General features: G+C 48.1%; 1 protein-coding gene across 3 annotated transcripts in view; it reads right to left on the minus strand.

Annotated features, from left to right (window-relative positions):
* The window catches only part of RBM20 (RNA binding motif protein 20), a 187,426-nt gene that overhangs the window by 33,909 nt on the left and 126,774 nt on the right, over window positions 1–26,743 (minus strand). For all 3 annotated transcript variants that reach the window (XM_004763869.3, XM_013062130.2, XM_045068737.1), the window contains exons 2-6: window positions 17,811–18,897; window positions 16,378–16,439; window positions 14,047–14,141; window positions 13,569–13,666; window positions 2,434–2,577 (exon numbers count right to left, since the gene is read on the minus strand). In XM_004763869.3, coding sequence (XP_004763926.2) covers window positions 2,434–2,577; window positions 13,569–13,666; window positions 14,047–14,141; window positions 16,378–16,439; window positions 17,811–18,897 — 1,486 coding nt within the window. The remainder of the gene's footprint in view (window positions 1–2,433; window positions 2,578–13,568; window positions 13,667–14,046; window positions 14,142–16,377; window positions 16,440–17,810; window positions 18,898–26,743) is intronic.

Raw genomic sequence — 26,743 nt, forward strand, 5'->3', positions numbered from 1 at the left:
AAAACGATCAGGGCAAGAAGCTGTCTTTGATCCCATCTGTTCAAAGAGACCTACTTATTAACTTCACCCAAAGAGCTCATTATAAGACAACCCCTCTCCTAATCCCCCTGGTTACCAATAATTCTTAAATTATTACTATCCACCCTGTGCCACATCATGCCACAGGAGCCCCCTTGGGATGGGAGAATCCATTAACCCACAGTTCTCTGAGGGGACGTAGTGGGGAGAGGGAGTCTGGTACAAGTGACCTTGGGCTGATCCCTGCAAAATTTGCTATTTTGTCGCAGTGAGGGTAGGAGACAGAGACACAGCCATGAGTCTCTGAGTTCACACTTTCTTTGCAGGGAAAGAAAAATACTAAACAACTCAGGGGCTCCCAAGGCTTGAAAGAAAGCCAGGGCTTTCTGAGTTACAGAGAGGAGAAAACCCTCAGTTACAGCTCTATAGCGTATTCCCTCTTTATTGAACTGTTCTAATAAAACACACAAAAAATGGGCTTTTGCATTCAATCAGTATCTCCAGAGAGTTTCTAAATAGACTGTATTGACTGACCCGCCAGTTTACCCAACAGCAGCTGTGGTGAATTCGTCCTGTTACCATTTCTTAGATTGCTTTGGTTTGTACTATACAGACAGCACATGGTCCCTTGATGTTGAAAAGGGAAAGTGGTCTGTGACCAGGGAGCCCTCATTGTGGGTCCCTACACTCGCAGTTCCTTTGAACCAAGTGGGCTAACCAAGCTCGTCTTCCCTCGCATCTGTTTCTGAATGTCAGAGATGCTTTTCCCTGCTGTCACAGTCTATGGCAGATGTGTGGGAGATGAAGTCAACATTCTGTAGGGTTTTATTTCGGATCCTGTCACCCAGCTTTCTAAGTGCCTCTTTCTTGATGCAAACATTTTTGCACCTCTACTTCTCAGCTCAGATGGGAATAATACTAATTCAGGGAATCGCACTGCATTAACGTTGCAAGCTGAATTCTGTACATTTATCCAAAATAGAATTCTGAGCAGTCGGAGCAAAGGGACTAAGTGAGTAGTCCAAGCCCACTTTGATGGAAGAAGACCACCAGTGATCTGATATGGTTCAGAGTCTCTAAAGTTCATGTGTTAATTAAGAAAAGAACTTCCTGGGGCCCCTGGATGGCTCAGCCAGTTGAGCGCCCTACTCAGTTTTGGCTCAGGTCATGATCTCAAAGTGGTGGGATCAAGCCCCGCATCAGGCTCTGTGCTCAGTGTGGAGCTCGCTCAAATTCTTCCCCTCACCCTGTGCCCCTCCCCTTACTCACATTCTTTCTCTCTCTCTCTCTAAATAAATGAATAAATAAAATCTAAAAAAAGAAAAAAATGTCTATGTCTGCCCCTTTGGTTCATAAAGTAAAAATATTTATTAACACTAAAGATAAAATATTCTTATTCCCGGCCATTTCTATGCATAAACTCATCCTTTCACTCCAGAAGCGAAGACAGCCGTATTAACCGTCAAGTTCTCACTCAACCCCCACAGGGTAAAGGTTCTTTGTCCTTTAGACTTACCAGGCACCCATCAATTCCCACCCACTCTCCTGCTACAAGACCCAAGGGCTTCAGATACTAACACCAAAGATCTCTGAAGACATCTGTTCACAGAGAGTTGTTGGCTTGCTCCAAACCCAGGCTTTCAGATACGAGAAGCTTAGATGGTAAGGCTGTAACATTAACTCAGGGGGTTTGTAATACAGTGAAAAGATTCGAGTTTATGGGTTTCTATTTTGGGGGTCAGTTAGCTTTTCCATGTTAATGAGTCCCTCATTCCAAAGTACCTCCTTAACTCCAGGCTACTCACAGAGGCCGGCGCCCATCACAAGGAGGGTAAGCTGAGACCAAGGTAAGCAAAACACCACCACCAGACAAAACCTCTGTGCTATACCAACAAGAGGCCAGCTGTGTATTACCTTTTTATTTTCAGAATAGCTTCTTTCTCTCTCTCTTTTTTTTTTAAGACTTTATTTATTTATTTGAGAGACAACAGAGCAGGGGCAGAGAGAAAAGCAGGCTCCCCACTGAGCAGGGAGCCCCATATGGGGCTTGGTCCTGGGATGCTGGAATCATGACCTGAGCTGAAGACATCCACTTAACTGACCTAGCCACCTAGGAGCCCCAAGAATACCTTCTTTAAAAAAAATAGAAAAGATATTATTTGTTTGTCGGAGGGAGAGAGAGCACAAGCAGGGGGAGCGGCAGGCAGAAGCAGGTTCCCCGCTGAGCAAGGAGCCCAATGTGGGAGTCGATCCCAGAACCCTGGGATCATGATTGGAGTGGAAGACAGACACTTAACCAACTGTGCCACCCAGGTATCCCCCACGAATAGCTCCTTTAAAAAAAAAAATTATATAGTTCCCTCCACCAATATGTGGTCTATCTGGTATGTCCCAGTGTGAAAGTGCCCGACCTACCTGATTAGTGGACTTCATGAGGATGTAATTAGTGACCTTCCCAAAGGGCAGCCCCAGGTTAATGACATCATTCTCCGTGCAGCTTCCTTCCGGGAGGTTGCAGATGTGCACCACGCGGCCGGCACCCGTTTTCCGCTGTGCAAACTGATGGGAACAGAGAGCTGTGGCTAGTCTTCCAAATACATTTCCCTCTGGCCTTCTGTTCCAGATGTACCTAATGACCACCTTCCCCCCAATAGTGATTGCAAAAGGATAATATGAAATTAATGCAGATATGTATAAAATATCAATTTTATGCCACCCTGTTACAGGAAAGATTTCCAACATTTTAATGAGCAATTCACATCCAGAACTGCCAGGGATGTGAACACCTGGGCTTATCCCTGGGTCACTGGAGGCAGGTTACAGGCTATGACCCCTTGAGAATACACTTGAGCAATATTTAATAAAACTTGAAGTACAGATAGCCCAGGATCTTGCCATCCCACTTGTGGAAATCTCTCCTACAGAAACAAATGCACCAATATATAAGCATCTATGTTCAAGGACACTGCAGTTATTTATAAGGTGGGGTAAAATTCTGGAAACAGCCTGGATTGTCTGAGAGTAGGGGAATTTTTGAGTAAATGATGTTTCAAGCAGATAATGGAAGATGACAGAGCCATTAAAAGGCAGAGGTAAGTGAGCTGATAAGGAATAATTTTAAAGACAGTTCAGCAACAAAACAAGCTGCCAGACAGCACATGCCTTTTTTTGTTAAACAAAACAAAAGGAGGGTAATTGAATTGGCATCCAGGCCAATGCCTTTTTTGTTTTAAAAAAAAAAAAATCTATATGTGAGAAAGAGATACATCAAACAAGTGTAAAGTTTTGATCGCTGTTGGAACTTGGGGTTAATTTTATACTTGTCTGTCCTGTTCTGCACATTTGAAATTTTTCATAATGAAAAATTTTTCAAGGCTATCAGCACAGACAGAGAAAGGCAGGCAGGGGAGGGTACCCAGCAACTTGTCAACACTAGTTATCGTCAAAGAGCTGACTGAACTGGAAAGGAGTAGGAGGAGAGAGGTTTTTTAACATTTTTCTTATATACCTCGTATTGTGTGACCACAGAAAAAAGAGCACAGCAAGGATTTGTGGGAACCTTATATATAGACATCCATGACAACAATGCATGGTTTAGGGTGGTGGCTTTCACAACGGTGTTAGGCTTGAATCCTTTCCGCAAATACAGGCTTGCTCACCAGCCCAATATATTCCACAAATAAGAGGAGCTGGGCTAGGCAAACCTGGGGCTCGGGCCCCCTGCCACCACCACCAGCCAGCAGCCCCAAGGACCTCTGAGGAACACAGTTTGGAAGCCAAGAAGGGGACATAATCAAAGCTTCGGGAGGGAGGAAGTGCGTCTGTTTGGTCTGTGCAAACCTTAATCAGCCTAGGAGTCTCTGGGAGGTTGGAGAATGAGTAACCAGATGCCAATCCAGTTTTGAAGAGAAGGATGCAATTTTCCAGACCTGAAACATGGTCTAATAGCATAGCCCGCATTTTGCATAATCACCATATTCTATGATAAAGAGAACTTCAACATCTAATTACATTTGATGTGGGTCTCATCCCTTGCAAGGGCTAATATTTGGGTAAGTCTATCACAAAACACCCTCATTTGTCTCATCTGGGCTGAGGACAATTAGAGTCAGTAAGAATTTCCTTTCATGGCTCAGTCCTGAATTGGAGAAACCCAAGTGCCCCTTGCAGACCTCCCCCTCTACTATGTCCAGAGGTCAAGCACTTTCCCCAAAAGGAATGGGATTGAGCGTCTGGCCCAGGCAGCTCCCAGAACATCCCTGCGACTCCACTGAGTGCAAACAGAGTTCTTCGTATGTGATGAGACTTGAGTCTGAGCGTGGCTAACAAGAGCTGAACGCTTCTCCAGAATGACCACAAAGATGCGGGACCTTTGCTTCTCCCTTAGGGTGAGCGGTCCGCACAAAGACCACAGACCCAGCTGAGAGCCGAGGCAGGGTAATGTGGCTGGTCCTCAGAGTTTATCACCAGGCAGGCTGAGCTGAGTGCTCTGCCCGCCCCCCTCCAAACAAGCATGTTTCTGCCCCATGTGACTCTGCTGTGGTCAGCCTGGGCTAACTCGTGCTCCGATGACAGGGCAGACACACAGAACCACAGGGTCGTTCTGGGCCACTCCTGCTCCTTGCCTGTCCAGTTGTCTAGTGACCAGCATGAAGGCCGGCCCCTCTGTCACTGTCTCCTCCAGGTTGGAAGAGCAGCTCACAAGGCTTGTACCCGAGCTGCTGCGCAGTGGAGTAGGCCTCCTAGAGCAAGCACTTCCTCAGCGGCCAGTCACCACAGTGCAAGAGGAATTCATGCTGTGGACATTGTTAGGTCCTTAAATGACTGGGTCTCAGTTATGGTTTACACTCAGGTTTTAAAAATACATTTCATGGGTACTTTCTTCTCCCAAGAAGGCGGGTCTACAATAGATTGACTCCGGGCGGAGGCCGAGGCCTGCCAGTGACCACTAGCAGCATCTTTACTCATACCAGTTTACTTCCAATTCTCATTTTCCAAAGTGACCCATGAAATGAACATCTTGAGGACTGAAAAATCTTGCAAATCTCTGTGTTAATGGTTTGTTTGTGTCTGGTTTCAGGGCCAAGTGAGAAACCCTATCTGGTTAGGGGAAAGAAAAAAAAAAAAACAAAAAACCTTTTTATGTGTTATATTCTTTAGCAAATATTTGATTTAGGATAGGTTGGTCTATGTTCTTTTCTGCCATTGATCTAAAACACCTTTTCATTAAACTCAATTAGGTTCAAAATCATATTTGACTCATAACAGGTGTCCAGTTATAGGCATAATCGTTCCAATCTATTCTTGAGACTGTCTGTATAAACGTGGCTATTATTTGCTTTATGCCTTATGGCAGATAGGAACAATGAGGCAGCAAAGGAGGGAGGGAGGGACTGGGAAGGGAAGAGGTAGAAAGAATGAGGTCTCCCGGTGAGCAGCTAGAGTAAAATTTGTCTGCTGGGGACACAGACGGACCCTGAGTCCCTTTGAGCACACACCATGATGTTGTACGCTAATTCCCAACCTGGGTTCTCTAATGTGTCCTTACGGGTCTTTGAAGGTAATAGTATTTCAAGGGAGGGTCATGATTTGGGGCATTTATTTATTTAAAAAAAATTATTTTTAAAGATTTCATTTATTTATTTGAAAGAGAGAGACACAGTGAGAGAGGGAACACAAGCAGGGGGAATGGGAGAGGGAGAAGCAGGCTTCCCGCTGAGCGGGGATTGCAATGTGGGGCTCGATCCCAGGACCCCAGGATCATGACCTGAGCGGAATGCAGACGCCTAACGACAGAGCCACCCAGGCACCCCAATTTTTGACACTTAAAAAACCTGAGTTGAGTCTCTTTATCAATATGGTAATCCTGTTAGATCTTAAGCTGATGAGAAAGTCTGATTCATATGTTTGTGGTTTTGATTAATAAAAATGGATAACTAGTTAATTACTCACTAATATAAATACTTTCTTTGGCAGATACAGTAGTTTTCCAAACATGGAACGCAGGGCTGTGGCTTCGCGAGATAGGTAGGAGTCGATGATGAAGGGGTCGGGCTGTAAGCAGCATGGGGCTTCCGGATGTAGCAGAAGACAGGGGGCGTGGATCCAAGTCCCAGCCTGGCCACTGGTTGGGTGCATGACAGGGAAAAACTCATTTTCCTCTCTGAGCCTCAGTTTCCCAATGTCTGGAACGAGGGAGGTAGCCTATACGTCCAGAGTCCTTTCCAGATGTGAAATATCTGTGTTTGTGCGGCTCTAAGTTCTATAATTCCACTCCTCCCAGAAGACTGGCCCAGCTAAATCCGAGGATCTAGGACAATGATAACCTTCTCCAACAGTGCTGGTCTAAACAGGAAACCTGTGTCTTTCCTACTCCCCGTCCCAGGGAATGCTGTGTTTTTGCCGCCTGCTCCCCACCCCCACTATGTGATCAGCTGGCTCCAGCAGGTGCACGTTCACAGACGAGTTCATCTTGCAGACATGTGTTGGGGGCGTTCTCGTCTTCACAGGACTGAAGACAAGCTCCAAGTAGTGAGCATCTTGCTGAAGAGCCCTGCCGTTCCCTGAGTGACTGAGTCTGCAGCACCTTGAAGAGTTGAGACGATCCACTGAGACGAACAAAAGAGGCAGGTCTGGCGCCTCTGAAGACAGACACACACCACGTCTGGGCCTCAAGGTCTCCAGGGACCAGTGCTAGGGTGGTGAGAGCATCAGACACAGCTGGATCTGCGTCTAATCCCCAGTGACTAACCCCAGGGAAGTTTCTGAATTTCTCCAGGCTGGAGTTTGCTTATCTATAAAATAGGGAAAATGAAACTGATTCCCGGCCTGTTAGAAGACAAAACTGCGGGCGCCTGGGTGGCTCAGTGGGTTAAGCTGCTGCCTTCGGCTCAGGTCATGATCTCAGGGTCCTGGGATCAAGTCCCGCATCGGGCTCTCTGCTCAGTGGGGAGCCTGCTTCCTCCTCTCTCTCTCTGCCTGCCTCTCTGCCTACTTGTGATCTCCCTCTGTCAAATAAATAAATAAAATCTTTAAAAAAAAAAAAAAAGAAGACAAAACTGCTACAAAGTATGTAAATTGCCTTGGTGCAATGCCTAGCATTCAGCAGGGTCCTTAAAGCATGTGAGTCTCTTTCCTTCCCCTGACAGTTGAAGTATATGCTGTGATGCTCCCCTCCCAACTGAGAAGAAAATGCAACCACACTATGATTGTGTAAGAGAAAAATCCATGTTCTTAAAAAATTCATGCTGATGTAGTTAGGGGTTAAGAGGTACAATGTCTCCAGTGGTTCAAGAAAACATGCATAAATGATAAGACAGAAGGATGGATGGATAGACAGACAGATTAAAACAGATGAGCAGAAGGAAGAGAGAGAGAGGGAGGGAATGATAAACAGGTCAAAATGTAAAGGAATAGTGAATCTGGGTAAAAGATATACCTTATGGCAACTTTTCTGTCATTTGAATCATATTAAAAGTAAAAATTACAAAAACTACACTTTAAAAGATGTGTATTAGGTATACATGTGCTCTGGGGCAGAAGAGTAGATGGGTTTAGAGAGAGTTGCTTAAACTTCGCCAACTTGGATTTTTGATGTGAGGTGTTGATGGACTGTGTTGACGTCCCGCCCGTGGCTCTGCCTGGAAGGCACACATGTGACAGGTGCATCTGTAACTGTCAGCCCAAAGTCAAGCTTCCAAGAGAGCTAAGGTGTCACGGGTTGTAACCAAAGTCCTGACTACTAACCTAAAGGGACAGTCATCCTTTCCCAGTCTGGGGGACACTTCAGTCGGCCTGCGAGCCAGCTGAGACATGGAATGTCCCCATGTGCAATCAGGGGCCCGGGCTGGCCATATTCACATGCTGGAGTCACGTACTCAAAACCAAATGCTGCTTCTAATGGTTCACGTGGCAGGGTCCCAGACCTCTGAACTCACTACAGCTTTTAGAAGCAGATGGAAATGTGAAAGCAGCAAGCAGATTGTGTAGGGACTTTCTGAGACCTTTCCATGCCCCTTGATGCAGGTGGGAACAGGCTTCATAGATGAGTTCAAAGAAAAGACTCAGCTCAATAACTTCCAAGGTTGCAATAAAAATGTGGCTTAAGTGATGGGCCTGCTGAATGACAGCAGTGTCTCTAAGTCCTTCCTAGGGCAACCAAGTGTTGACTGGATCTTCGATAAACAATTTCTGTGTTCCAGCCTAATCTCCTTCAGGTGTGACCCAATTTCACGTGGCTCAGTCTCTGGTTTGGGGCTAAACACACATGAGAACAGACACAGGGCAAATATTTATTCCTCATGGTTTGGACTTTGAACATATTTTGCAGATAGCAAATGGGCACGGGTTGCATAGCTAAGGATGTGGCTGGCTTAACTTGGAGGGTAGACACAGATATCTTTATTGACACTTCCATATGTTTTATAAAGCATACTAGCTTTGACTTAAAGTACATTTACTTTAGAGGTCTTGCATGGTTCACCTGCCAAGTAACTTCAATATCCCTGTAAACCCTGAAGTCGTGGAATCTTACACAGTGATGCTGCTAGGAGACACTAAATGTGGGCAACTCAACAGTGGTTGATTTGTGATCCCAACTCTGGTCTTGCTGAAAAATTGATCATTCGCAGACTTGATGAATCAAGGTAAATGCATTCAGGAGATGGCATTCTAGCATAAGATAGGGTTTTACGTTTACAGCATAAGATAGGTTTTACATTTAGCTATGGAAAGATATCTAGACACCATGTATTGAAAAAAATCAAGCTGCACGATATTCTGTGGCATTTTCTGATGTTTGCAAAAATATATAATTTTTCTAATTAAACATACACATGTACACTAGCTAAATGGTCTAAGACATTTATTGTCAGTTTTCCCTATAGAGGAGGACTTTCTCTATTTTGTATTTCTGTTTCTTTTTGGATTTTTTTATACCATGTTTGTCCTACTTTTGCAACAAGAAGAAACATTTAAGATTTGTAAAAAGAAAAGGAAAAATACCCCAGAAAACAGAAGCCACTCAAGTATCCTGTTTCCCTCCTCGTTCTTTGCTTGCTTTGAAAATGCACAAGGTGGCCACCACCCAGGGCACCAGAGCAATGACAGAGCTGGGAGGGCGGGGGAGGGGCAGGTATCTTCTGCCTTATCAGCTCCCGCTCTTCAAGCTTTCTATAACTCAGGAGATCAAGGTGATCTGTGCCATGGACCAGGAAGGCCACAGCGGACAGACAGAAGTTCTGGAACTGCCAGCCATCCAAAGAGCAACTTAAACCTCTGGCCTTCCACAAACACGTGTATTTCTCTGTGCCTCTGTTTCCCTCCTTATACAAGTTTTCTGGTGGGCAGGGTCCCAGGGAGAAAGAAAGCCCAAGAAAGACATCTGCCCCCCTCCCCCGGGGCCAGGAGAGCCCATGGGCAGCACCGGCACCTCATAAACTCCAAGGAGGCTGGGAAGATGGCAGTGCCATTTCATGGAGACAGCCAGCAAGCTCAGTGCATCTTGGGCAAGCACAAGGAAACTATTTACAGCCCGAGAAGGCCCCAGTGGCCCCTTCCAGAAACCTGATTACTCTGTTTATGACGACTCAGGCAGCCAAGGATAAAGTGCCTCTCCTCTGTCAAATGGCAAAAGCTTAAGTGAAAGTGAATACCCCTCTCCTGGGACCCCGGGGTGGGAGGGATGGGCACAAATCACCACCACCCCCGCCCAACACCAGCAAACCCAGAACACCATCAGTTCGGTGTCCCGTCTCTGTCAGCAATAAACACGGAAATGAAAGGCTCACACTCCCACGGAGCTGACCGCTGACCCAAGCGTCCATTCAGCCCAGCCTGGACTTGGTGCAAGTGGTAGATGGATTGTTCAGCCCTTTTAGATTTTGTAGTGGTGCAGAGACCTCCTGAAAGCCCATTCATTCCCAGAGCACTGAGTCGCTTTGCTTTCCTGCTTAAAGGCCTGGAGCTTTAGAGACAGCAATCGCTCTCTGCTCCTCCAGTAACAGCAATATTACAATGGTGGGGTTCTGGCTGCTTCTGGTTTTACTCCACCAAATGCGCTTCTGAAAAGCTGTATGTAAGTGGAATGGGCTTGAAAAAGCCCTGGCACAGGACCAGAAAACATTTCTGGAGGAAAAATGCATCAATGCTTTTACAGGTTCTATGTGAGGGCTTGGCAGGCGGGGGATAATGGAGGAATATCCCTGTCTTCATGAAATAGTTCTTTTCTGTTTGAGTTTTCCCTAAGTATAAATTATGTAAGCAAAAAAAATAAGAGAATGTATATACAAAAGGAGCCCACTGGGCATTCATTAAGCCTCACCAGGTGTCTTTTGGTAACAGAGTAATGCCCCTTGATGTATCTGCTTATCTTTGGAGGTCAGTGTTTATAAGCAGAATTAAGAATCAATCATTTCTCTGAGGGACACTCCTGCTGCTTAAAGGAGTCTTGCAAAGTCTCTTTCCGTAGTAGATGTATCAGCTCTTCATTTCTCGGCTTCTCTTCAAATGTCAGTATTTGTGTATTTCCAGTTTTCCAGACAGACTCACTTGCATTTGATGGACCACAATCTGACAGAAGAATGTGACCGTCCAGGCACTGATGATACAGAGACTGGTTGGGGCAGGCTTTGCCCTTGTCCCCCAGATGTCCTTGGGAAGGCTCATGTGACCAATAAGACCTCACTGAACTCATAACAATAAGACCAGTCCAGTGTTGCCCCTCCCCGTCCACTGGATCTGTAGGAAACGCCTCCAAACATCTCAGCTCACCTTGGGGGACACTGTCAGAGCGTAAAAGAATTCAGGTGCCAAGTCCCACTGGCCTCCTCACCTTGCTCCATGGCTGATGGCTGGCTGAGGCCCAAGAAGTCCTTACCATCCCCAAGGCAGCTTCAGATCCCCCTAAGCAGCATGTGGTGTGTAAGTGGGTGGGGGTGGGGAGGGCAAGAGGAGGGGGAGGAAAGGGCTCAGTAAAGAGAGAAGCATAACAAGGAAGAGAACTCAGAGACCCTCAAGGATGGGCAGCAGGGCTCAGTGGCCACAAGAGAGGCTTCTAGAGCCAGGCCAAATCCCAACACTTCCACTTATCAGCTGTGTGACTTTCTGCAAAGCACTTAGTCCCTCTGTGCCTCAGTTTCCTTACCTCACAGGGTTGTCTGGAGGATTAAATGAGCGAATACATGTGAAAATGCTAAGAACCTGTTAAGCACTATATGAATGTTAGCTACAGTCAGCGTTGTGAGCCCGCAAATCGATGTCTGGGGCCCTCATCTTCTGCGGGGTGCCAGTGCAGAAAGCAAAGCATTCCTTGTGCGGCCCTCCTCAGGCTCAAGCCAGATGAACGCTCCTCTCCAGCCATTTGGAGGAAGCAGCACTCAGAGCTTCCAGTAATTGACACAAATTATCATGAATCATTATCAACACAAGTCATTATCAACACGAATCATCAGATCGCTTGTGCCCACCGCACAGGTAAATAGAATGCTTTCATGGGAGCCTGGCAACATCCCTCAGAAGGGGCAGACACGACCACAGGAATTACCATGCAGATCTGCACGGGAGGGGGGTATGCTGCTACTGGGACTTGCTCAAGGTCACGGGGCTTCTCCCCAGGCTAGCCATCAGCCCTGGGTCAGTCACGTGACTGCGCGGCCTTGGACGGGATAGGTTCCCCACAAGGGGTTCAAAGGAACTAGCTGCTCAGTCACAGCCCTTGGCACTTATTATGCATGCGCAATTCACACACCACTGTCCTTCCCAGTCATGCGTGATTCCCCATGACAGCTCTGGTCTCGGTGCAGCCTCGCTCCCACCACTCGGCTCTGACCACCCACCAGGAGACCACTCGGAGGGTGTGGATGTTCCAGGATTTGCGACATCATCAAAATGATCAATTTCACAAGCTGGATAAAAATGACACTTTTACTTTGGAAAGTCATGATTAGTGGGGTGATGTCTTCCATTTAAGGAAACAGAGCCTCAGCGCAATAAAGTGACTTGCAGGCGACCCCCTTACCTGGTGGGCTCCAGACTAGGGCTCGACCTTAGGTCTCTTGGCTCCACATCCACAGAAGAGGGCTTCCGGGACACCCATCAGCGCTGGAGAATGGGGCGGGGTCCTCCTGCTTTCGCTTCTCCTCTACCACTCAGCCTCTTCCCCTTTATAAAGGGGCTCAGGGGATACCAGCTCCCTTTCTCTGCCCAGACACCTGGCCCATCTGCCACCTAATCCAGCCTCCCCAATCTGGGCACAGTCCCTTTCTCCTGGTGCTAAGATCTCAGAGCAAGGTTGTGGACCCAAACATGCCTTTGCGATCCACAGTGGGAAACAAGCCCCGCCATGGCGGTGGTGCTGGAACTGCCCACACCCCCATCCAGACCCAAGGTCAAAGACAAAGGACAGGTCTCCTCACTGAACCCTGCCATTCTGCTCTCCTGGGACTGACCCAAAGTTGCACTGACCCAGCGTGGCCCTCAGCATGGAGAGGGCAGAGAGGGAAACCACAAAATTCTCTTTCACCGAAACGTGCATGGGCTGTGAGCCCAGAGCTCCCTCTTGGAGCACTTCTCCCGTTAAAACGTCACAGACACACACACATAGAAATCTGTGCCCAGGCAGGCCTCCCCATGCACTCAGCCCCCAGGGCCTAACACCGACACTTCTCAGCTTGCCCACCCGAAGCTTTGCATGAACACCCCGAGGCAGCGCGCAAGGGACAGCTCTCGGAGCTGGTGCTCGGGGGCCGCGGGAGAGGAGAGAAGGGGGCTACAGCTGTTCACACCACAAAGTGGAAGAAATACAGGCCTGGCCACAGACACACGGACACGAGCCTCTGGCAGGGTCCAGCCACACACATCCTGTTTTACAGAAGGTCTGGTTCTGGGCCTCCCACCTCCTTCCGTGTGTTCTAGGAGAGGAGGTGCCCGACAGCCTGGGGGCAAGGAGCGGGGAGAGGCTACATGTGTGGGCAAACAGCAAAACCAAGAGGGAGAGGAAACTGTCACCATCAGTGGGAAAAGGAGGAAAGAAGCTTTGGGGGACCGAAGAGCAGGCTGTAGAGAGAGAGGAACGAGAACACACCCCAAAACAAAGGACTTCACAGAAGCAATTACTTCCTCAAAGGGCCAACAAATACCAGGACTGCACAGTCCTTACTTTCAAACACAGTTTCTCTTTCGGGTTCAACTTCCAGAATTACCCACTCATAGGAAATAACCAACTTGAATAAAATATCAAAAAGTCTTAAAAACACACACATAGTCAAAAGCTCCATCCTTTTTCTTCCCCCACTAAACCAATGTCGAACGCGAGAAAGTCTAGGCATGCTTTTGATTTTAATGATGTATGTTAGTTTTTTTTATCTATGTGTTTCAATACTAGCTGAATTAAACAGCTGTCAGCCTCTGCCCAAGGGACATGTTTTCCTGCACGACACAATGCGCCAGCTTCATGCCAGCCTCCTCTGTGAACCTCTACACCCCGGAAGAGCCGGGTGATACAAATGCTTTGACAATGACAATGACAATGGAGAAAATGCTTCTGTACTCACATTTGTCCCAGGGGCAGCCGAAGGAAATGCGGGATTTGCCTGAGCAAATGACCTTGCTGGAATGGCTGTATATGATGATCCAAGATTTGAGGCATAATCTAAATGATAAATTATACCAACTGTGTGAAATCCTAGTCGTTTACTTTACCTTCAGAAGTCATTATAAGGACATAAATCGGAAGAAAAAAATTCAAATATTCTCTTAATATATTGCTTAGTGATTGGTATAATTTTTACCCCTGGGCATGTTGATAACCAACAAAGCCTTATGTCTGTAAGAGCCTAGACAGTAGGCCAATACATTTTAGTGTCTTGGGATCTTTTTGCTACGCAGACACACACACACACACACACAGATGGGAAGCAGGGAAGGATAGGGCACATCGGCAGGGAAGTCTAGTTATTAAAGACAGGACATCCTAAGTCTTTATGAAGCTAGTTTCTGCTTCACTCTGCTGACCTGAAGGGCCTTACTCACCTTCAGAGTTCCCAGCAGGGTTATAAACAGCTGTGCTGTTGGGAGAGGAACACAGCGTTCCCTCTGCTGAACCAAGTATACACCGGATACCAGCACTGGAGAGGGGTGGGAAAGGGGAACCAGGAGCTCAATAAGTAAAATGAAGAATTACCGTATGACCCAGAAATTCCATTCCTAGCCATAGGCCCCAAATAGTCGAAAACCAACATTCAAACAAAAACTTGTACACGAACGTTCATAGTGGCACTATTCACAATAGCCAAAAGGTAAAAACAACCCAAATATAGACCAAAACATGAGCACATAAACAACATGTGGTACATACTTACAATGGAATATTATTCAGGCATAAAGAGGTTATATAGGCTACACCACAGGTGAACCCTGAAAATATTCTGCTAAGTGAAAAAAGTCAGTAATAAAAGGCCATATATTAAATGATTCCATTTAGGGACTCCTGGGTGGTTCAGTGGGTTAAAGCCTCTGCTTTCAGCTCAGGTCATGATCCCAGCATCCTGGGATCGAGCCCCACGGCTCTCTGCTCAGCAGGGAACCTGCTTCCCCCTCTCTCTCTGCTTGCCTCTCTGACTACTTGTAATCTCTGTCTATCAAATAAATAAATAAAATCTTTTAAAAAAAAATGATTCCATTTGTATGAAATGTCTGGAAGAGGCAAATCCACAGAGACAGAAAGCAGGTTAGTGGTGCCAGGGACTACAACGGAGGGAGAAAGGGAATGACTACTTCATGGGCATAGGGCTTGGGGTGATGAAAATGTTCAGGAACTACATAATGACAATACTTGCACAACTTTATGAATCTGCTAAATACCACTCATTTGCACACTTTAAAATGGTTAAAATGGGAACTTCTAAGTGGCTCAGTCAGTTAAGCATCCGACTCTTGATTTCAGCTCAGGTCTTGATCTCAGGGTCATGAGTTCGAGCCACACACTGGGCTCCATGCTGGCCGTGGAGCATACTAATCTAATTAATTAATTAGTTAATTAATTAAAAATATACAATAGAATGATTAAAATGATGACTCTAAAGGGAATTTTAACACAATAAAAAAGGAAGGAGCCAGAAAACGGAGACCCTTATAAAATTATTTAAAAAATTATGGTAAAATATACATAACACAAAATTTACCATCCTAACCATTTCTAAGTGTACAGGCCAGTGGCATTAAGCACATTTACCTTGTTGTGTGACCATCACCACCCCCCATCTCCAGAACTCTTCGTCTTGCAAAATGGAAGCTGCCCCCATTAAAAACAAACACCCACTTCCCTCCCTTAAGCCCCTGGCAACCACCATTCTACTTTTTCTGCTTTCTGTCTCTGTGAACCTGACTCCTCGAGCTACCTCTTGTAAGGGGAATCATCCAGTATTTGTCCTTTTATGACTGGGTTCCTTCACTGAGCACAATGTCCACGGGTTCGGCCATGCTGTCACATGGGTCAGAGGTCCTTTCTCCAAGGCTGAAAAGTATTCCAACGTGTGCACAGACCTCATTTTGTTAATCTCTTCATCTGTCGGTGGACTTTTGGGCTGCTTCCACCCATTGGCTACTGTGAATAAGAAAGGGAAGCCTTTCCAATGTACTTTGTTCAAAAGACTCAAGGTCACTCTGCTGTTCACATCCCCGGCCATATGCCGCCTTCTCCACCTGGATGGCCCCAGCCCTCTGGGTACTGCTCTGTCCTTGACCCGCCCCTGCCTATTCTCAGCCCAGCAGCCCGGGTCCTGCCTGCTGGAGCCAGAGAGCATCGCTCCTCTGTTCGGCTCTCCAGTAATCCAGTCACTCTCAGCGCAGAATGGAGTCCTCCCAAGAAGCCCAGGAGCTCAAATGTGGGCCCGCCCCCTTCCCTGGCTCCTCACCCCCAGCAGTCCACGTTCGTCATACTGATGTCACCTGAGCATCCCAGGGCCACACCAGGACCTTCAGACTTGCTGTTTCCTCTGCCCCAGGAGTATCCATCCATCAGACAGCCCTGGGCTCATTCCAACCCCTCCTGAGGTCTCCTCAGAGAAGCCTTTCCCCAAACACCCTATGTAAAGGCAAGGACCAGCCCCCACGAGGGCACATGTGTGCACACACATGCTTCCTTCAGCTTAACATTTGCCACCAGGGATGCTATGTAAGTCACTTGTTTATTTTACCGTCTGTCCCGCCCCCCGCCATGTTAAGCATAAGTTCCTTGAGGACAGGGGTGTTGCCCATTTGTTCTCTGCTGCTTCCCTAGCGCCTAGAACAGAACATGCCGTAGGTGCTCCAGGAACGTTAGCGAAGCGTGTGCAGGCACCTGCTCTCCTGGCCAGCACTCACGTTTCAGAGAAGACCAGGCATTTCTGAGCATGGAGTTTCCCTTTCACATGCAGCTCCCAGTCCTAGACCAGAAGGAAAGGCAAAGTGACCGAAGTAGAACTGAGTCCAAGAGAAGGAAAGGGATGAGTACAGGTGTCCCCATCAGGCTAGGGGGCTCACAGCCTAGCAACCAGACCAACCCCGCCAACCCCTCTCCCTCCTGGACTCCTCCCCACACCCGCCTTCCCATCTGTCCAGCCGCCACGCCATCGACCAGACCCGCATATCCAGCACCCATCTTGGACAGGAGCCCAGAATCCCAAGCCAGAGGCCCTCCTCTGGGACCCTTGGTCCCATGGCAACCCCTTGCCCCCCAGAGAGACCCCACCCACTTCTCTGACCGGTTGGGGAAATCTGGCAGGTGGACTCACAGTGAGCTGCAAAGCTTAAGAAAGAAAATGTGCCATCGCCTCCTGGTGTCGGCCAGCAACCCCCCCACAATCCCTCCACCCGCCGAGTTGAAGGAATGAACTTGCACAGTGTGACCGAAGCAGACGGACACCATGGCGTGACTCCCACTACCCAGGGATCATCAAGCTCTGCAGACCTCGTGGGAGAAGACCAGATGCACAGCCCAGTGCTTAACTACAGGTTCTGGGAGCGCCAGACCCAGGTTCAAATCTCTACTGGGCCACTCTCTAGCTAAGGGGCCCTGAACAAGTCCTTTCCTCTATCTGGGCCTCAGTTTCCTTTTCAGCAAAATGAGATAATAATAGTCTCTGCCTCACAGAGTTACTGCTGGCCTACGGAAAGGATTTAATACATTAGCTGTTTTAGCTCTTATTGCTCTGGATTATTTCACTGCATCTTTAATACATCTTGGGGGAGGATTTATACTATAATAGACCTTTGCTTACAGGGGCCCAAAGCATCCTATGACCACGGGGAAGGGTCGTGAGGCTCCATCTCCGTCTTGCAGATGGGACACTGAGGCGCTCTATAATGATGTCCCTCGGTCTCACCTGAGACGTGCTCTCTGGCCCTCATCCAAAATTCCGCCAACGTTTTCCTTCCCTTCCACACTCAGGACGACGCACTCTGAGCATAACCCAGAGGAAGAGCCCTCCTCAAGGAGGCAGGAGACCAGCTCCTGAGTCCCTTCTCTGTCATGCGGGTGCGGTCAGCCCCACTCGGCCGAAGCTTTCTCATCGATAAACTTGGGTAGGAATCTCTTACTTGCCTTAAAGCAAGGGAGTGGTCCCAATACATTTCTGAAACAAACGTGGGTTCTACTATCTCCAATTTTGATCAAGAGTACTGATGGCAAAATCCTGCCACCAAGTCCCCAGGTGGAACCGTTCCTAGCTTTTGAGTGGCCAGCGTTGGGTTGTGGGGGTGAGCCCCGCCCCCCAGACTCCAGCTGTGGCTCCCCGGGGCCATCTCGGAGGACTCACCTTCAAATCAAAGACCTTCTTGTCACAGATGCTACAGACGTGGGGCAGGTGCGGGGGGGCCACACCGTGAAAGTCATTCAGCTCGTGAGCCTGCAGGGGCCTCACGGACAGCAGGGCCGGCTCCTCCTTGGCCCGCCGCCGGGCACTGCTGAAACCCTGTTTGCTGTTGTTCAGCCGCCCCCCAAAGGAAGGCGGGGTCCTGTCTGGGGTGGGCTCCTCGGGGTCATACAGCTCATAGGGCTGGCTGGGGGGTGGAGGCCACAGGTTAGGGCCTGATGTCAGATCGGGCTTGCTCTGGCCAGAGAATCCGTGGGGGCTCTCCCACTGGCTGTTTGGACCCTGAAGCAGAGGACCTACCTCGCTTTTCATGCCCCCGGCCTGCTCAGCCGCAAATCCACCTGCCACATGCGACCCTTGGGAGCTGGGTCCGTAAAAGTCCTTGGGAAAAGCAGCTTGGCCGTCTTGCCCTGAGTGGCTGTAGTGGCCTTCGTAGGTCACGCTGCCTGTGGTAGAGGCCGTGGCCGGCAGGAAGCCGGGCTGACTGTCTGTTTCCGAGCCATACGCCTGGCTGGCGCTGGCCTTGCCGTACTCGTAGAATCCTGCCGCAGCAGGAGCAGGCCCTGTCTTGCCAATGCCCAAGATGACCGCTGGCTGGGCGGGGGTCTGAGGCATGACCCCACCAAAAGGATGCATCACCACAGTGTTGGAGGGTTGGCTGGGAAGGTTCACGGAGGGCCCCGGGCCTCGTGTCTGGCCGGGGGGCGAGAAGGCAATCGCATTAGAGGGAAACCGGGCACTGGGCACAGTCGCAGCATGTTGGGGTACCCCAGTGTGGCTGTGGGGGGTGCTGATCACAGACGGATGCCTCAGCTGGTTGAAGAGAGGCTGGGACATGGCCACTTTGGAGAGGACTTGGTTCAGGACTGTGGCGGCTGCAGTGTTGTTGGTCACAGCTGTCTGTGCCAGCTTCAGCCGGTGGAGGGTGAGCTGGGCTTGCAGCTGGGCCAGCTGGAGGCTGGCAGGCGAAGGAAGCAGAGGGTTCGGGTTACCCACCGAGAATGGGTTCTTGTCCAGGAGCTTGGCGGCACTGCAGAAACACAAAAGGCTAGATGTAACAGCCAGCTTTCACCAGGGGGCAAAGGGCTCTTTCCTCACTTACGCGTGGTTACCCACATCCTCTAAAACCCACCCACACTGACCCCCACATACCAGCGAGTCTGCAGAAAACCTGTACTCACACATATACCAGTTTGTTTAAAACACCAATAGAGGGGGCAGCTGAGTGGCTCGGTGGGTTAAAGCCTCTGGCTCTGGCTCAGGTCATGATCCCAGGGTCCTGGGATGGAGCCCCTCGTTGGGCCCTCTGCTAGGCAAGGAGCGTGTTTCCCTCTCTCTCTCTCTGCCTGCCTCTCTGCCTACTTGTGATCACTGTCTGTCAAATAAATAAATAAAATCTTAAAAAAAAAACTCTAACAGAAAAATTATTTTATGACAGAATGGTCAATCTCACTGGTAATCAGAGATACAAGCTAAAATCATTAGAAAAAAAAATCTTCTCTAGCAAAATAGCAAAAAAACAACAAAAAAAACCTTTTTCTTAGTAAATCATTCGGTATTGATAAGACAAAGTGGAGTGGACACATTGTTAGTGTTAGTCTAAACTCATGCAACTCTGTTAAAAGAGAGCCTGATAATACTACTCATCACAGCTACACTCTCTGACCTAGTAATTCAATTCTGTAAATCCGTCCTAAGAAAATGAGCTAAAATGCAGACAAAACTTGATGCCTAAAGAGGTTTAATAATACTACATCATTTAAGAGTCCAAAGTTGAAAATTACCAATTTCCGATAACAGGGGTTAGGAGGGGGTTTAAACAAAGTAAATTATGATATAGCTACATAATAAAATGTCAAGGAATCATTTACTATTGATGCAAATTTCTACGTTATTATATAATATTTAAAACATGCAAAAAAATGTATCCAACACCAAGGTTAAAACAGGAAACATTCCAACATACTAATAAATGCCCCATCCTACCATTGCCGACAGGAGCTACTATCTTGGATTTGGCAAGGTCATTGTTTACAACAACAACAAATTAGTGACATGAACAAATCCATAGACTCTATATGTTAAGCAAAAAAAAAAAAAAAAAAAAAAAAAAAAAAAAAAAAAGAAGAGCAGGCTTCAAATTCACAAATTCACATGCAGAGTAAATTATGTGTCTATTTGTGCCAAACACATTTTCATCCCCATCCCCCTTGCACATCCAAAAGCAACAGGAATCAAGCTCCCTTCAATCCACTCTCAAATCCAAGTAGCATAAGGAATAACCAAAAAAATCCCAAGTGAAGTCTGAACCTGAAGTCGTGGGCAGTAGTGGGCCCTCACGGAAGCTTACTGTGGCTGTGTTCCATCTGACGTGTGCCTTTCATGTCTGACCTCTGTTGGTTGGTTATGGTGTTTTCTCGACCAAAAACCAGGATGCACGATCCCAGAAAGTCTGGACATGTGGCTACTATTGTCAGGGCTGTTTGATAAGACCGTAGTTTCTGGGTCTTCAACTCCCCTTCTGGGTAGCGGGTGTAATCGGGGAAATGTGTTTGGGATGACGATGAACTGGAATTCCCAGGACACAGTAACATTAACAGGAAGAATAAGACTGAGCATTTGAAGCTGGGGTTACCAGGGACAACCCGGGCTCCGCCTTCAGCATGCTTACGGGAGTCTGGGGCAGAGACTGCACGGCTGGGACCCTTCAGACAAGGGGTCCACTGTCATGGGCTCTGGACAGAGTAAGTCTGATGAAACAAAGAAGAGAGAGACGGGGGGTGGGCCCGGTGAGGAAAAAGGGGGAGCCACGGAAAGTGTGGGCATGTCACCGCTCTCCCACTTTGGAGATGCTTTAGGAAAGAGAGCGTCTGCTTAGGATGGCATTTTGCATCGGTCTGAGAGAACAGCGGGCGGCAGGGAGGAGATGTGGCGTACCTGGTGGACAGGAAGGTAAGGAGGAGAGAGCCTAACATTTACTGAGTGGCGGTGCTCCTGTGTGACCAGTGCTCAGCCCATGTCATCCCCTTTGATCTCTCCATCAGTCCTACTGGGGAGAAAACGTTCACCCCATCTCTCAAGGCAAGAACCAAAAGCACGGAAAGATGAGGTGACCTTCTTAGGAACACTCACTGTTGCAGAATATAGGCATGGGATTCGAACCCCAGCCGGGCTTTGAAAAGAAGAGAAGGGACACCGGTGGTTGGGTATGTGGCTTCTCAGCCCTCCCTGAGTACAGCATCTCTCCATGGGTTGCTGCACTGCTTTGTCTCAAGTGAGTTCTCAGAACATCAGGCACACCAACATTCAACCATCAGTGCAAAACACAGTTCAAAGCCAGATAAAAACGACTTTGGATTATTCTTTCCCATTCTGTGAGAATTCAAGACTTTTCCACAAGTCACCGAAGAGACATTGCCTTCACCCAGGCAGCAGCCCTTCTGTGCTCCCAGAACAGAACAGTTTGGCTGTGTTTTAAGATGCTGGGAGGCTGGGGGAGTCACAGTTACAGGTGGTTACAAACCTTTCCTCCTCTGGGCGGTTGTGCTGGTTACACCCCAGTCTTGGTGGCCCAGTGTGTCCCAAGCACAATCATGGCGGCAGCAGCGCTAGGGAGGCACTAATAGTCTAGGTAGGCGAGAGTATGAAGGGAAAGGATGGTCAAGAGCCTGATGATAGATTTCTCCTCGTGTAGTATTAAGTAGCTGAGATTTAGAAGAGCAATTAACCTCAACTCAAAACCCTGCCCACACAGGGCCAACCCTTCCTACCAGGTTTGTCCGCGACACAGCCTGTCCCTGTTAACAAGGCGATAATGAGGTGCCAACTTCGTTTCCATGACCAGGGTATGGCATGATTGGTTTTGTTTTCCCCAGAGAAGTCAGCTGTATTTTCTAAAACTGTGTTCTGCGCTGGAAGGAGCTCTTGCAAGAGATTCGCCTTCACCTCTGAAAGGACACGCAAGGAAGAGCTGTCTTTCCAACTAGGAAAGCCAACCTCGCTGGGTGTTTATAGGTCAGCCACGAGAAGTAGGCGCTCTTCCGAGCGCGGCGCAAGTTATAGAAGTTCACCGGTTCAGATGCAGCGTGAAATAATGAAATAAGGTTCACTAGATTTTCTTCCCAACGTCTGCTTTGCCTCACAAATTTATATCGTCCCCGGCCTTCACCAACTTTGAGTGGAAGTGATTCTGCATCAATCATGAGAGTTAGGTGCCTCCTTCGAAACAAAGCTCCTTAAAAAGGAGAACACATTATCCTATTTAAAAGAAAGAAAGAGAAGGAAGGAAGGTAGGTAGGAGAAAGAGAGAGAGAGAGAGGAAGAGGGAGGGACTGAATGGATGGGATAAGGGGGGAGGGAGGAAGCAAGCTCTAAAATCCTTAGACTACCAGAGTTAAAGACCTAAAAGTCAGGTGCATATAGCAATCATATTTCTAAGCCTCAAACTATGAGATCACTAGGGGTTAGAACTAATGTCACCTTCTTGTATTCCTGCCACCTGCATTTGTCACTGTTACCTCACTTAGCACATCCTGCTTTGTGTTAAAAATAATTGCTTATGTACCTTTCTCCCTCTACCAGACATAAGGTCCACAAGGGAACAGGGCGTGGCGTGGGGATTCTCCCATCATCCTGGCATGCTGTCTCCTACCTGGCAGTCACTCAGTAACCTTGGTGAAGGGACTGAAGAAGGAAGATAGTGGACGTGGCTCATCAGAACCTGGAGGCTGTCGGGGCACCTGGGTGGCTCAGTGGGTTAAAGCCTCTGCCTTCGGCTCAGGTCATGATCCCGGTGTCCTGGGATCAAGCCCCACATCGGGCTCTCTGCTCAGCGGGGAGCCTGCTTCCCCCTCTCTCTCTTCCTGCCTCTCTGCCTACTTGTGATCTCTGTCAAATAAATAAATAAGATCTTAAAAAAAAAAAAAAAAGAACCTGGAGGCTTTAAGATGTGGACTACTCATGTGAGAGTAGACATCTCTGTGGATAAAACCCCTTAAACAGTTCAAAAAGGAGAATCTAAGTATACCCAGGAAGCAAATGGATTTTTCTGTTGTATACGGCTCAAACCCCAATCAGGTACAGAGTCACTTGCCTCAAAGAATACCTACCATTCCCCATTCCAAAGCAGGAGTTCCAATACATCCTTCTCTGTGCCCAAATCTAGGTTTTGAAATTGAACGAATAATCCCTACGGTAGGCTGAATAATGATCACTTCCCAAGATGATCCAATCCTCATCCCCAGAACCTGTACATGGTAAAGGGGACTTTGCAGATGTAATTAAATTTAGGATCGTGAGATGGAGAAATTATCCTGGACTATCTGGGTGGGCCCAATGTCATCACAAGCATCCTTAAAAATGGACGCAGAAGGATCAGAGTCAGAGAGAAAAGATATGGGGACGGAAGCAGAGGTCTGAGACCAAAACAGATTCAATCCCTGCTGGGGCTCTGAGAGGAAGGGGCCACGAGCCGAGGAAATGCACGCACTCTCCAGAAACTGGAAAAGTCAAGGAAATGAATTTCCCCTAAAGTCTCGAGAAGGAATCAGCCCTGCTCACACCCTGACTTTGCCTCAGTGAGATTGATTTTGGATTTCCGACTTCCAGAACTATAAAATAAGAAAGCTGCATTTTCGTGAGCCCCTCAAGTTCTGGTACTAGGTTCCAGAAGCAATAAGAAACTAATATAATCCAGCAAGAAAATCAGATGCAAGGGAGGCTCTGTCTCAGAGAGGCAGTGGTGGGTGTGGGGGTATTGGCTGGATCTTATTGGTATAGACTCAGCCCCCTGGGGGCCCAGGAAACACAGACCTTCTGACTGGTTGTCCCAACATTCTCTGGGAACCTTGCCAGAAGCCAGCAAAACCCAGACGTTTCTTCCTTCTCAAAGTCAGCTTTCTTTAACCCAGAGGGATGAGTGGCAACCTGGGAAATCTTTGAACTGCAGGGATCAGTTAGGGATCAAATCATCCTCTCGCACCCCCCCCCACCCCAACAAGGAGAGAAAGTGACGTGCCCAGAGCCACACAGCTGGGTGGCAGCAAATCCTTAGTGAGAGCCCAGATCATCCAAACCAGCTTCTCACGCCCAACAGAATAGCATTGCCTCCCAAAGCCCTAGCTAAGCCCCAGAACTACCTATTTCATCACCAAATTATCATCTCCACCCATATTTATCTCTCTGCTCTGCTCCAGAGATCCTGACTACTTTTGATATACAAGGCTCTCACGGAGCACCAGGGCGATGCAACATGCAGTCCCCCTTCTAGAATCCCCACAACTCTGGAGATGGTAGCAGGGAGGCCCCCTTGTCTGGGGAGGGGGTAGAGGCAAAGTTCTCTGCACCTGCTGCATTTCTTCTCCTTAAACTATGTAGTGGCGCTGTTTGCAGCCAAGGAGGGAAAGCGTGAACCAGGCGTGCCGCGTAGCAAGTTCTGCTGCCTGGGTATCTGGCAGGGAGCGGGAACAGCTTATCACTCAGCACAGCCACTGTGACTCACCCAGGCCTCTACAAGGCTAACTGCCCCCGCACCCCCCCCCCACCGCCCCGGCGCCAGGGTTGCCTTTCTGAGCCATTAATTGTTACAAAGAATTCTCCATGCATAATTATATTAAAAACTCTGGTTCCATGCTCACTTAGACAGCATTTTTTAATTAAAGCAGCATTTCTCTCAAGAGTTCTCAAAATCAAATATAACATAAAGGAGAACCGGTTGCCTTTAGAATGCCACGATATTCATGAGATCCAGATGAAAACTGCTTCTAATGGTTTAATTCTGTAGTGTTGAAAGGATGTGCAACATATTGTATTCACCGGAGAACGAAACAGCTGTCTTGGCTTGAAAACACTCATTATTTGTCCCAGAGCTCATTACTTGTCCCAGAGCTCTTTCATATTTTATTCTGAGTCCCAAGCAGGCTGCAATGACGGATTAGTATTTGGGCACAAGGAGGGAGGCAGTGTCTTTCCTTGGTTTGAGTCAGGCACAGTGCTGGAAACTCAGCAAGATTTTCATGATGTACCCAAGCCGGTTCTGAAAGAGGGCAGGGCACCCAATACACAGGCAGGAGCTGTGGGGCCTCTGCTCAGAAACAGAACGGGCATTCATGTGTTTGTTCATTTGGCCTACGTGGACTGAGCATCTATTAGGCACCAGGCAAAGTTGCTAGGTGGTGGGAACACAGAGAGAAGCAAAGAGAAATCTTCCTGAGAGCACGGGGGAGCCAGATGGCCCCAGAGAGTGATGCGTGTGCTAACTCCAGCGAGCACAGAGACAGTAAGGCGCAGGGTGGGGGTGGGGGTGTTCAAGCCTCAGACATTTTAGAGAAATGCAACCAATGAAAGAAAAGGCCGTCTAAAGGGCTGTCCCTGAACTTGGAACAAAGACAAACATTCCGGACTTATTAAGCCACCTATAGAGCAAAGATGCATCAGCCATCAGTGAAAGGTGGTTGTAGGGTAAACTGTGGTCAGAGACCCAGGCTTCCTTCCACCTACCTGCCTCTTACTGGTTGTAGGATGGGGAAACGTCACTTAATTTTTCCAACACTCAGAATTTTCTCATCTGTCAAATGGGTTAGTAACCTCATCCAGGGTGAAATGTGACACAAGCCCAGCCAACCAGAGCCTGCCGGCCACAGTGACTGGCTCAGGGATGGACACTCCTGGACACTCTGTTGGAGCAACTGGGAGAGAGACAGTCGTTGGTCCTGCCATGCGTGGGTTGCTAAGCTGGTTGAATTTAAGCCAGTGTTTAAGGAGAGGCTGCTTGAGAACAAAGCTAACCCAAAGGCACTGCCCAAAGACAGCAGCACAGGCAGCTTCAGAATGACCTCCTGGGGGGGACTTAAACCAGCATCCCCTGCCTCTGCTTGGACATTTCTGTACATGAATCAATGCGCTTCCTTTATTTGCTTCATGAAAATAATAATGTCATAAGAAAGCCGACCTACCTGAACCATCTGCTTCTAATTCAGATGGTTCCCCACCACAGCCCCACATTGACTCGAGAGTTCCCTGTTACCCTCTAGTCTCCTCCTCCTCCTCTACACGGTGCCCTGACTGGCAGGCCCCAGCGGCAGTGCAAACTCAGGCAGTCACTTTGCTGTGACTCTCTGCTGACCAGAGATACCTGCTTCTTGGAGCTTTGGGACACAGAATGCTCTCCTACTCTTTCTGAAATAAGAGCCCCATATCCTGGTCTCTAGGCCAGGTGTGAATGGGGTGCAGAAGAAAAGTCCCCCACAAGGGTATGGGCAGCCTGACAACCTTTTTCCAGGTATGGAGATCCTGCTCTGACCCTACGGGGGCTCCTGTGAGCAGGGGATGCCTTGTAGCCCTCACCAGGGGATAATTTCTAACTAACACCATTCGTTTCTCAGCACCAAACAGGCCAGTTTGGGTATACTAAGGACTGGCTTTAAAAAAGGCATTAGTTATCCTCCTGGAAGAAAAGGTTCCTCATTAAAGACATATGGTTCTTACTCTTCCTTCCCGTGTACACAGCCAGCGACATTCGGGCTGCCGGCTGCCCTGTATGAACCGGGGGTAGGAAAATCAGGCATCGTGCGTTCTTGACCTAACTTGAGGCTTGTCGTCTGTGTCATGGTGGATGACAGACTCTACCTCTCTAAGCCTCGGTGTCCTCATCTATGAAAAAAGTTCACAATCTTGTCTGGGTTACATTATGAGGACTGACGTGGGGTTAAGGAAAGCATGGTCGGATCCCTCTGCAAACCGTGCAGTGCTGCACACAGGGCTGGGTGTGGCACAGTCTGGAACATTATTAGAAAGAGAACATATCCTGTGAGTACAACACACCCTCCATTTCTGAAAACATTCCTCCACAGAGGAAGTGGTATGCGTGACTCAAGTCC

Source organism: Mustela putorius, unplaced genomic scaffold (genome assembly GCF_011764305.1).
Source record: "Mustela putorius furo isolate JIRA1106 unplaced genomic scaffold, ASM1176430v1.1 tig00003909_pilon_pilon_pilon, whole genome shotgun sequence".
NCBI lineage: Eukaryota > Metazoa > Chordata > Mammalia > Carnivora > Mustelidae > Mustela > Mustela putorius.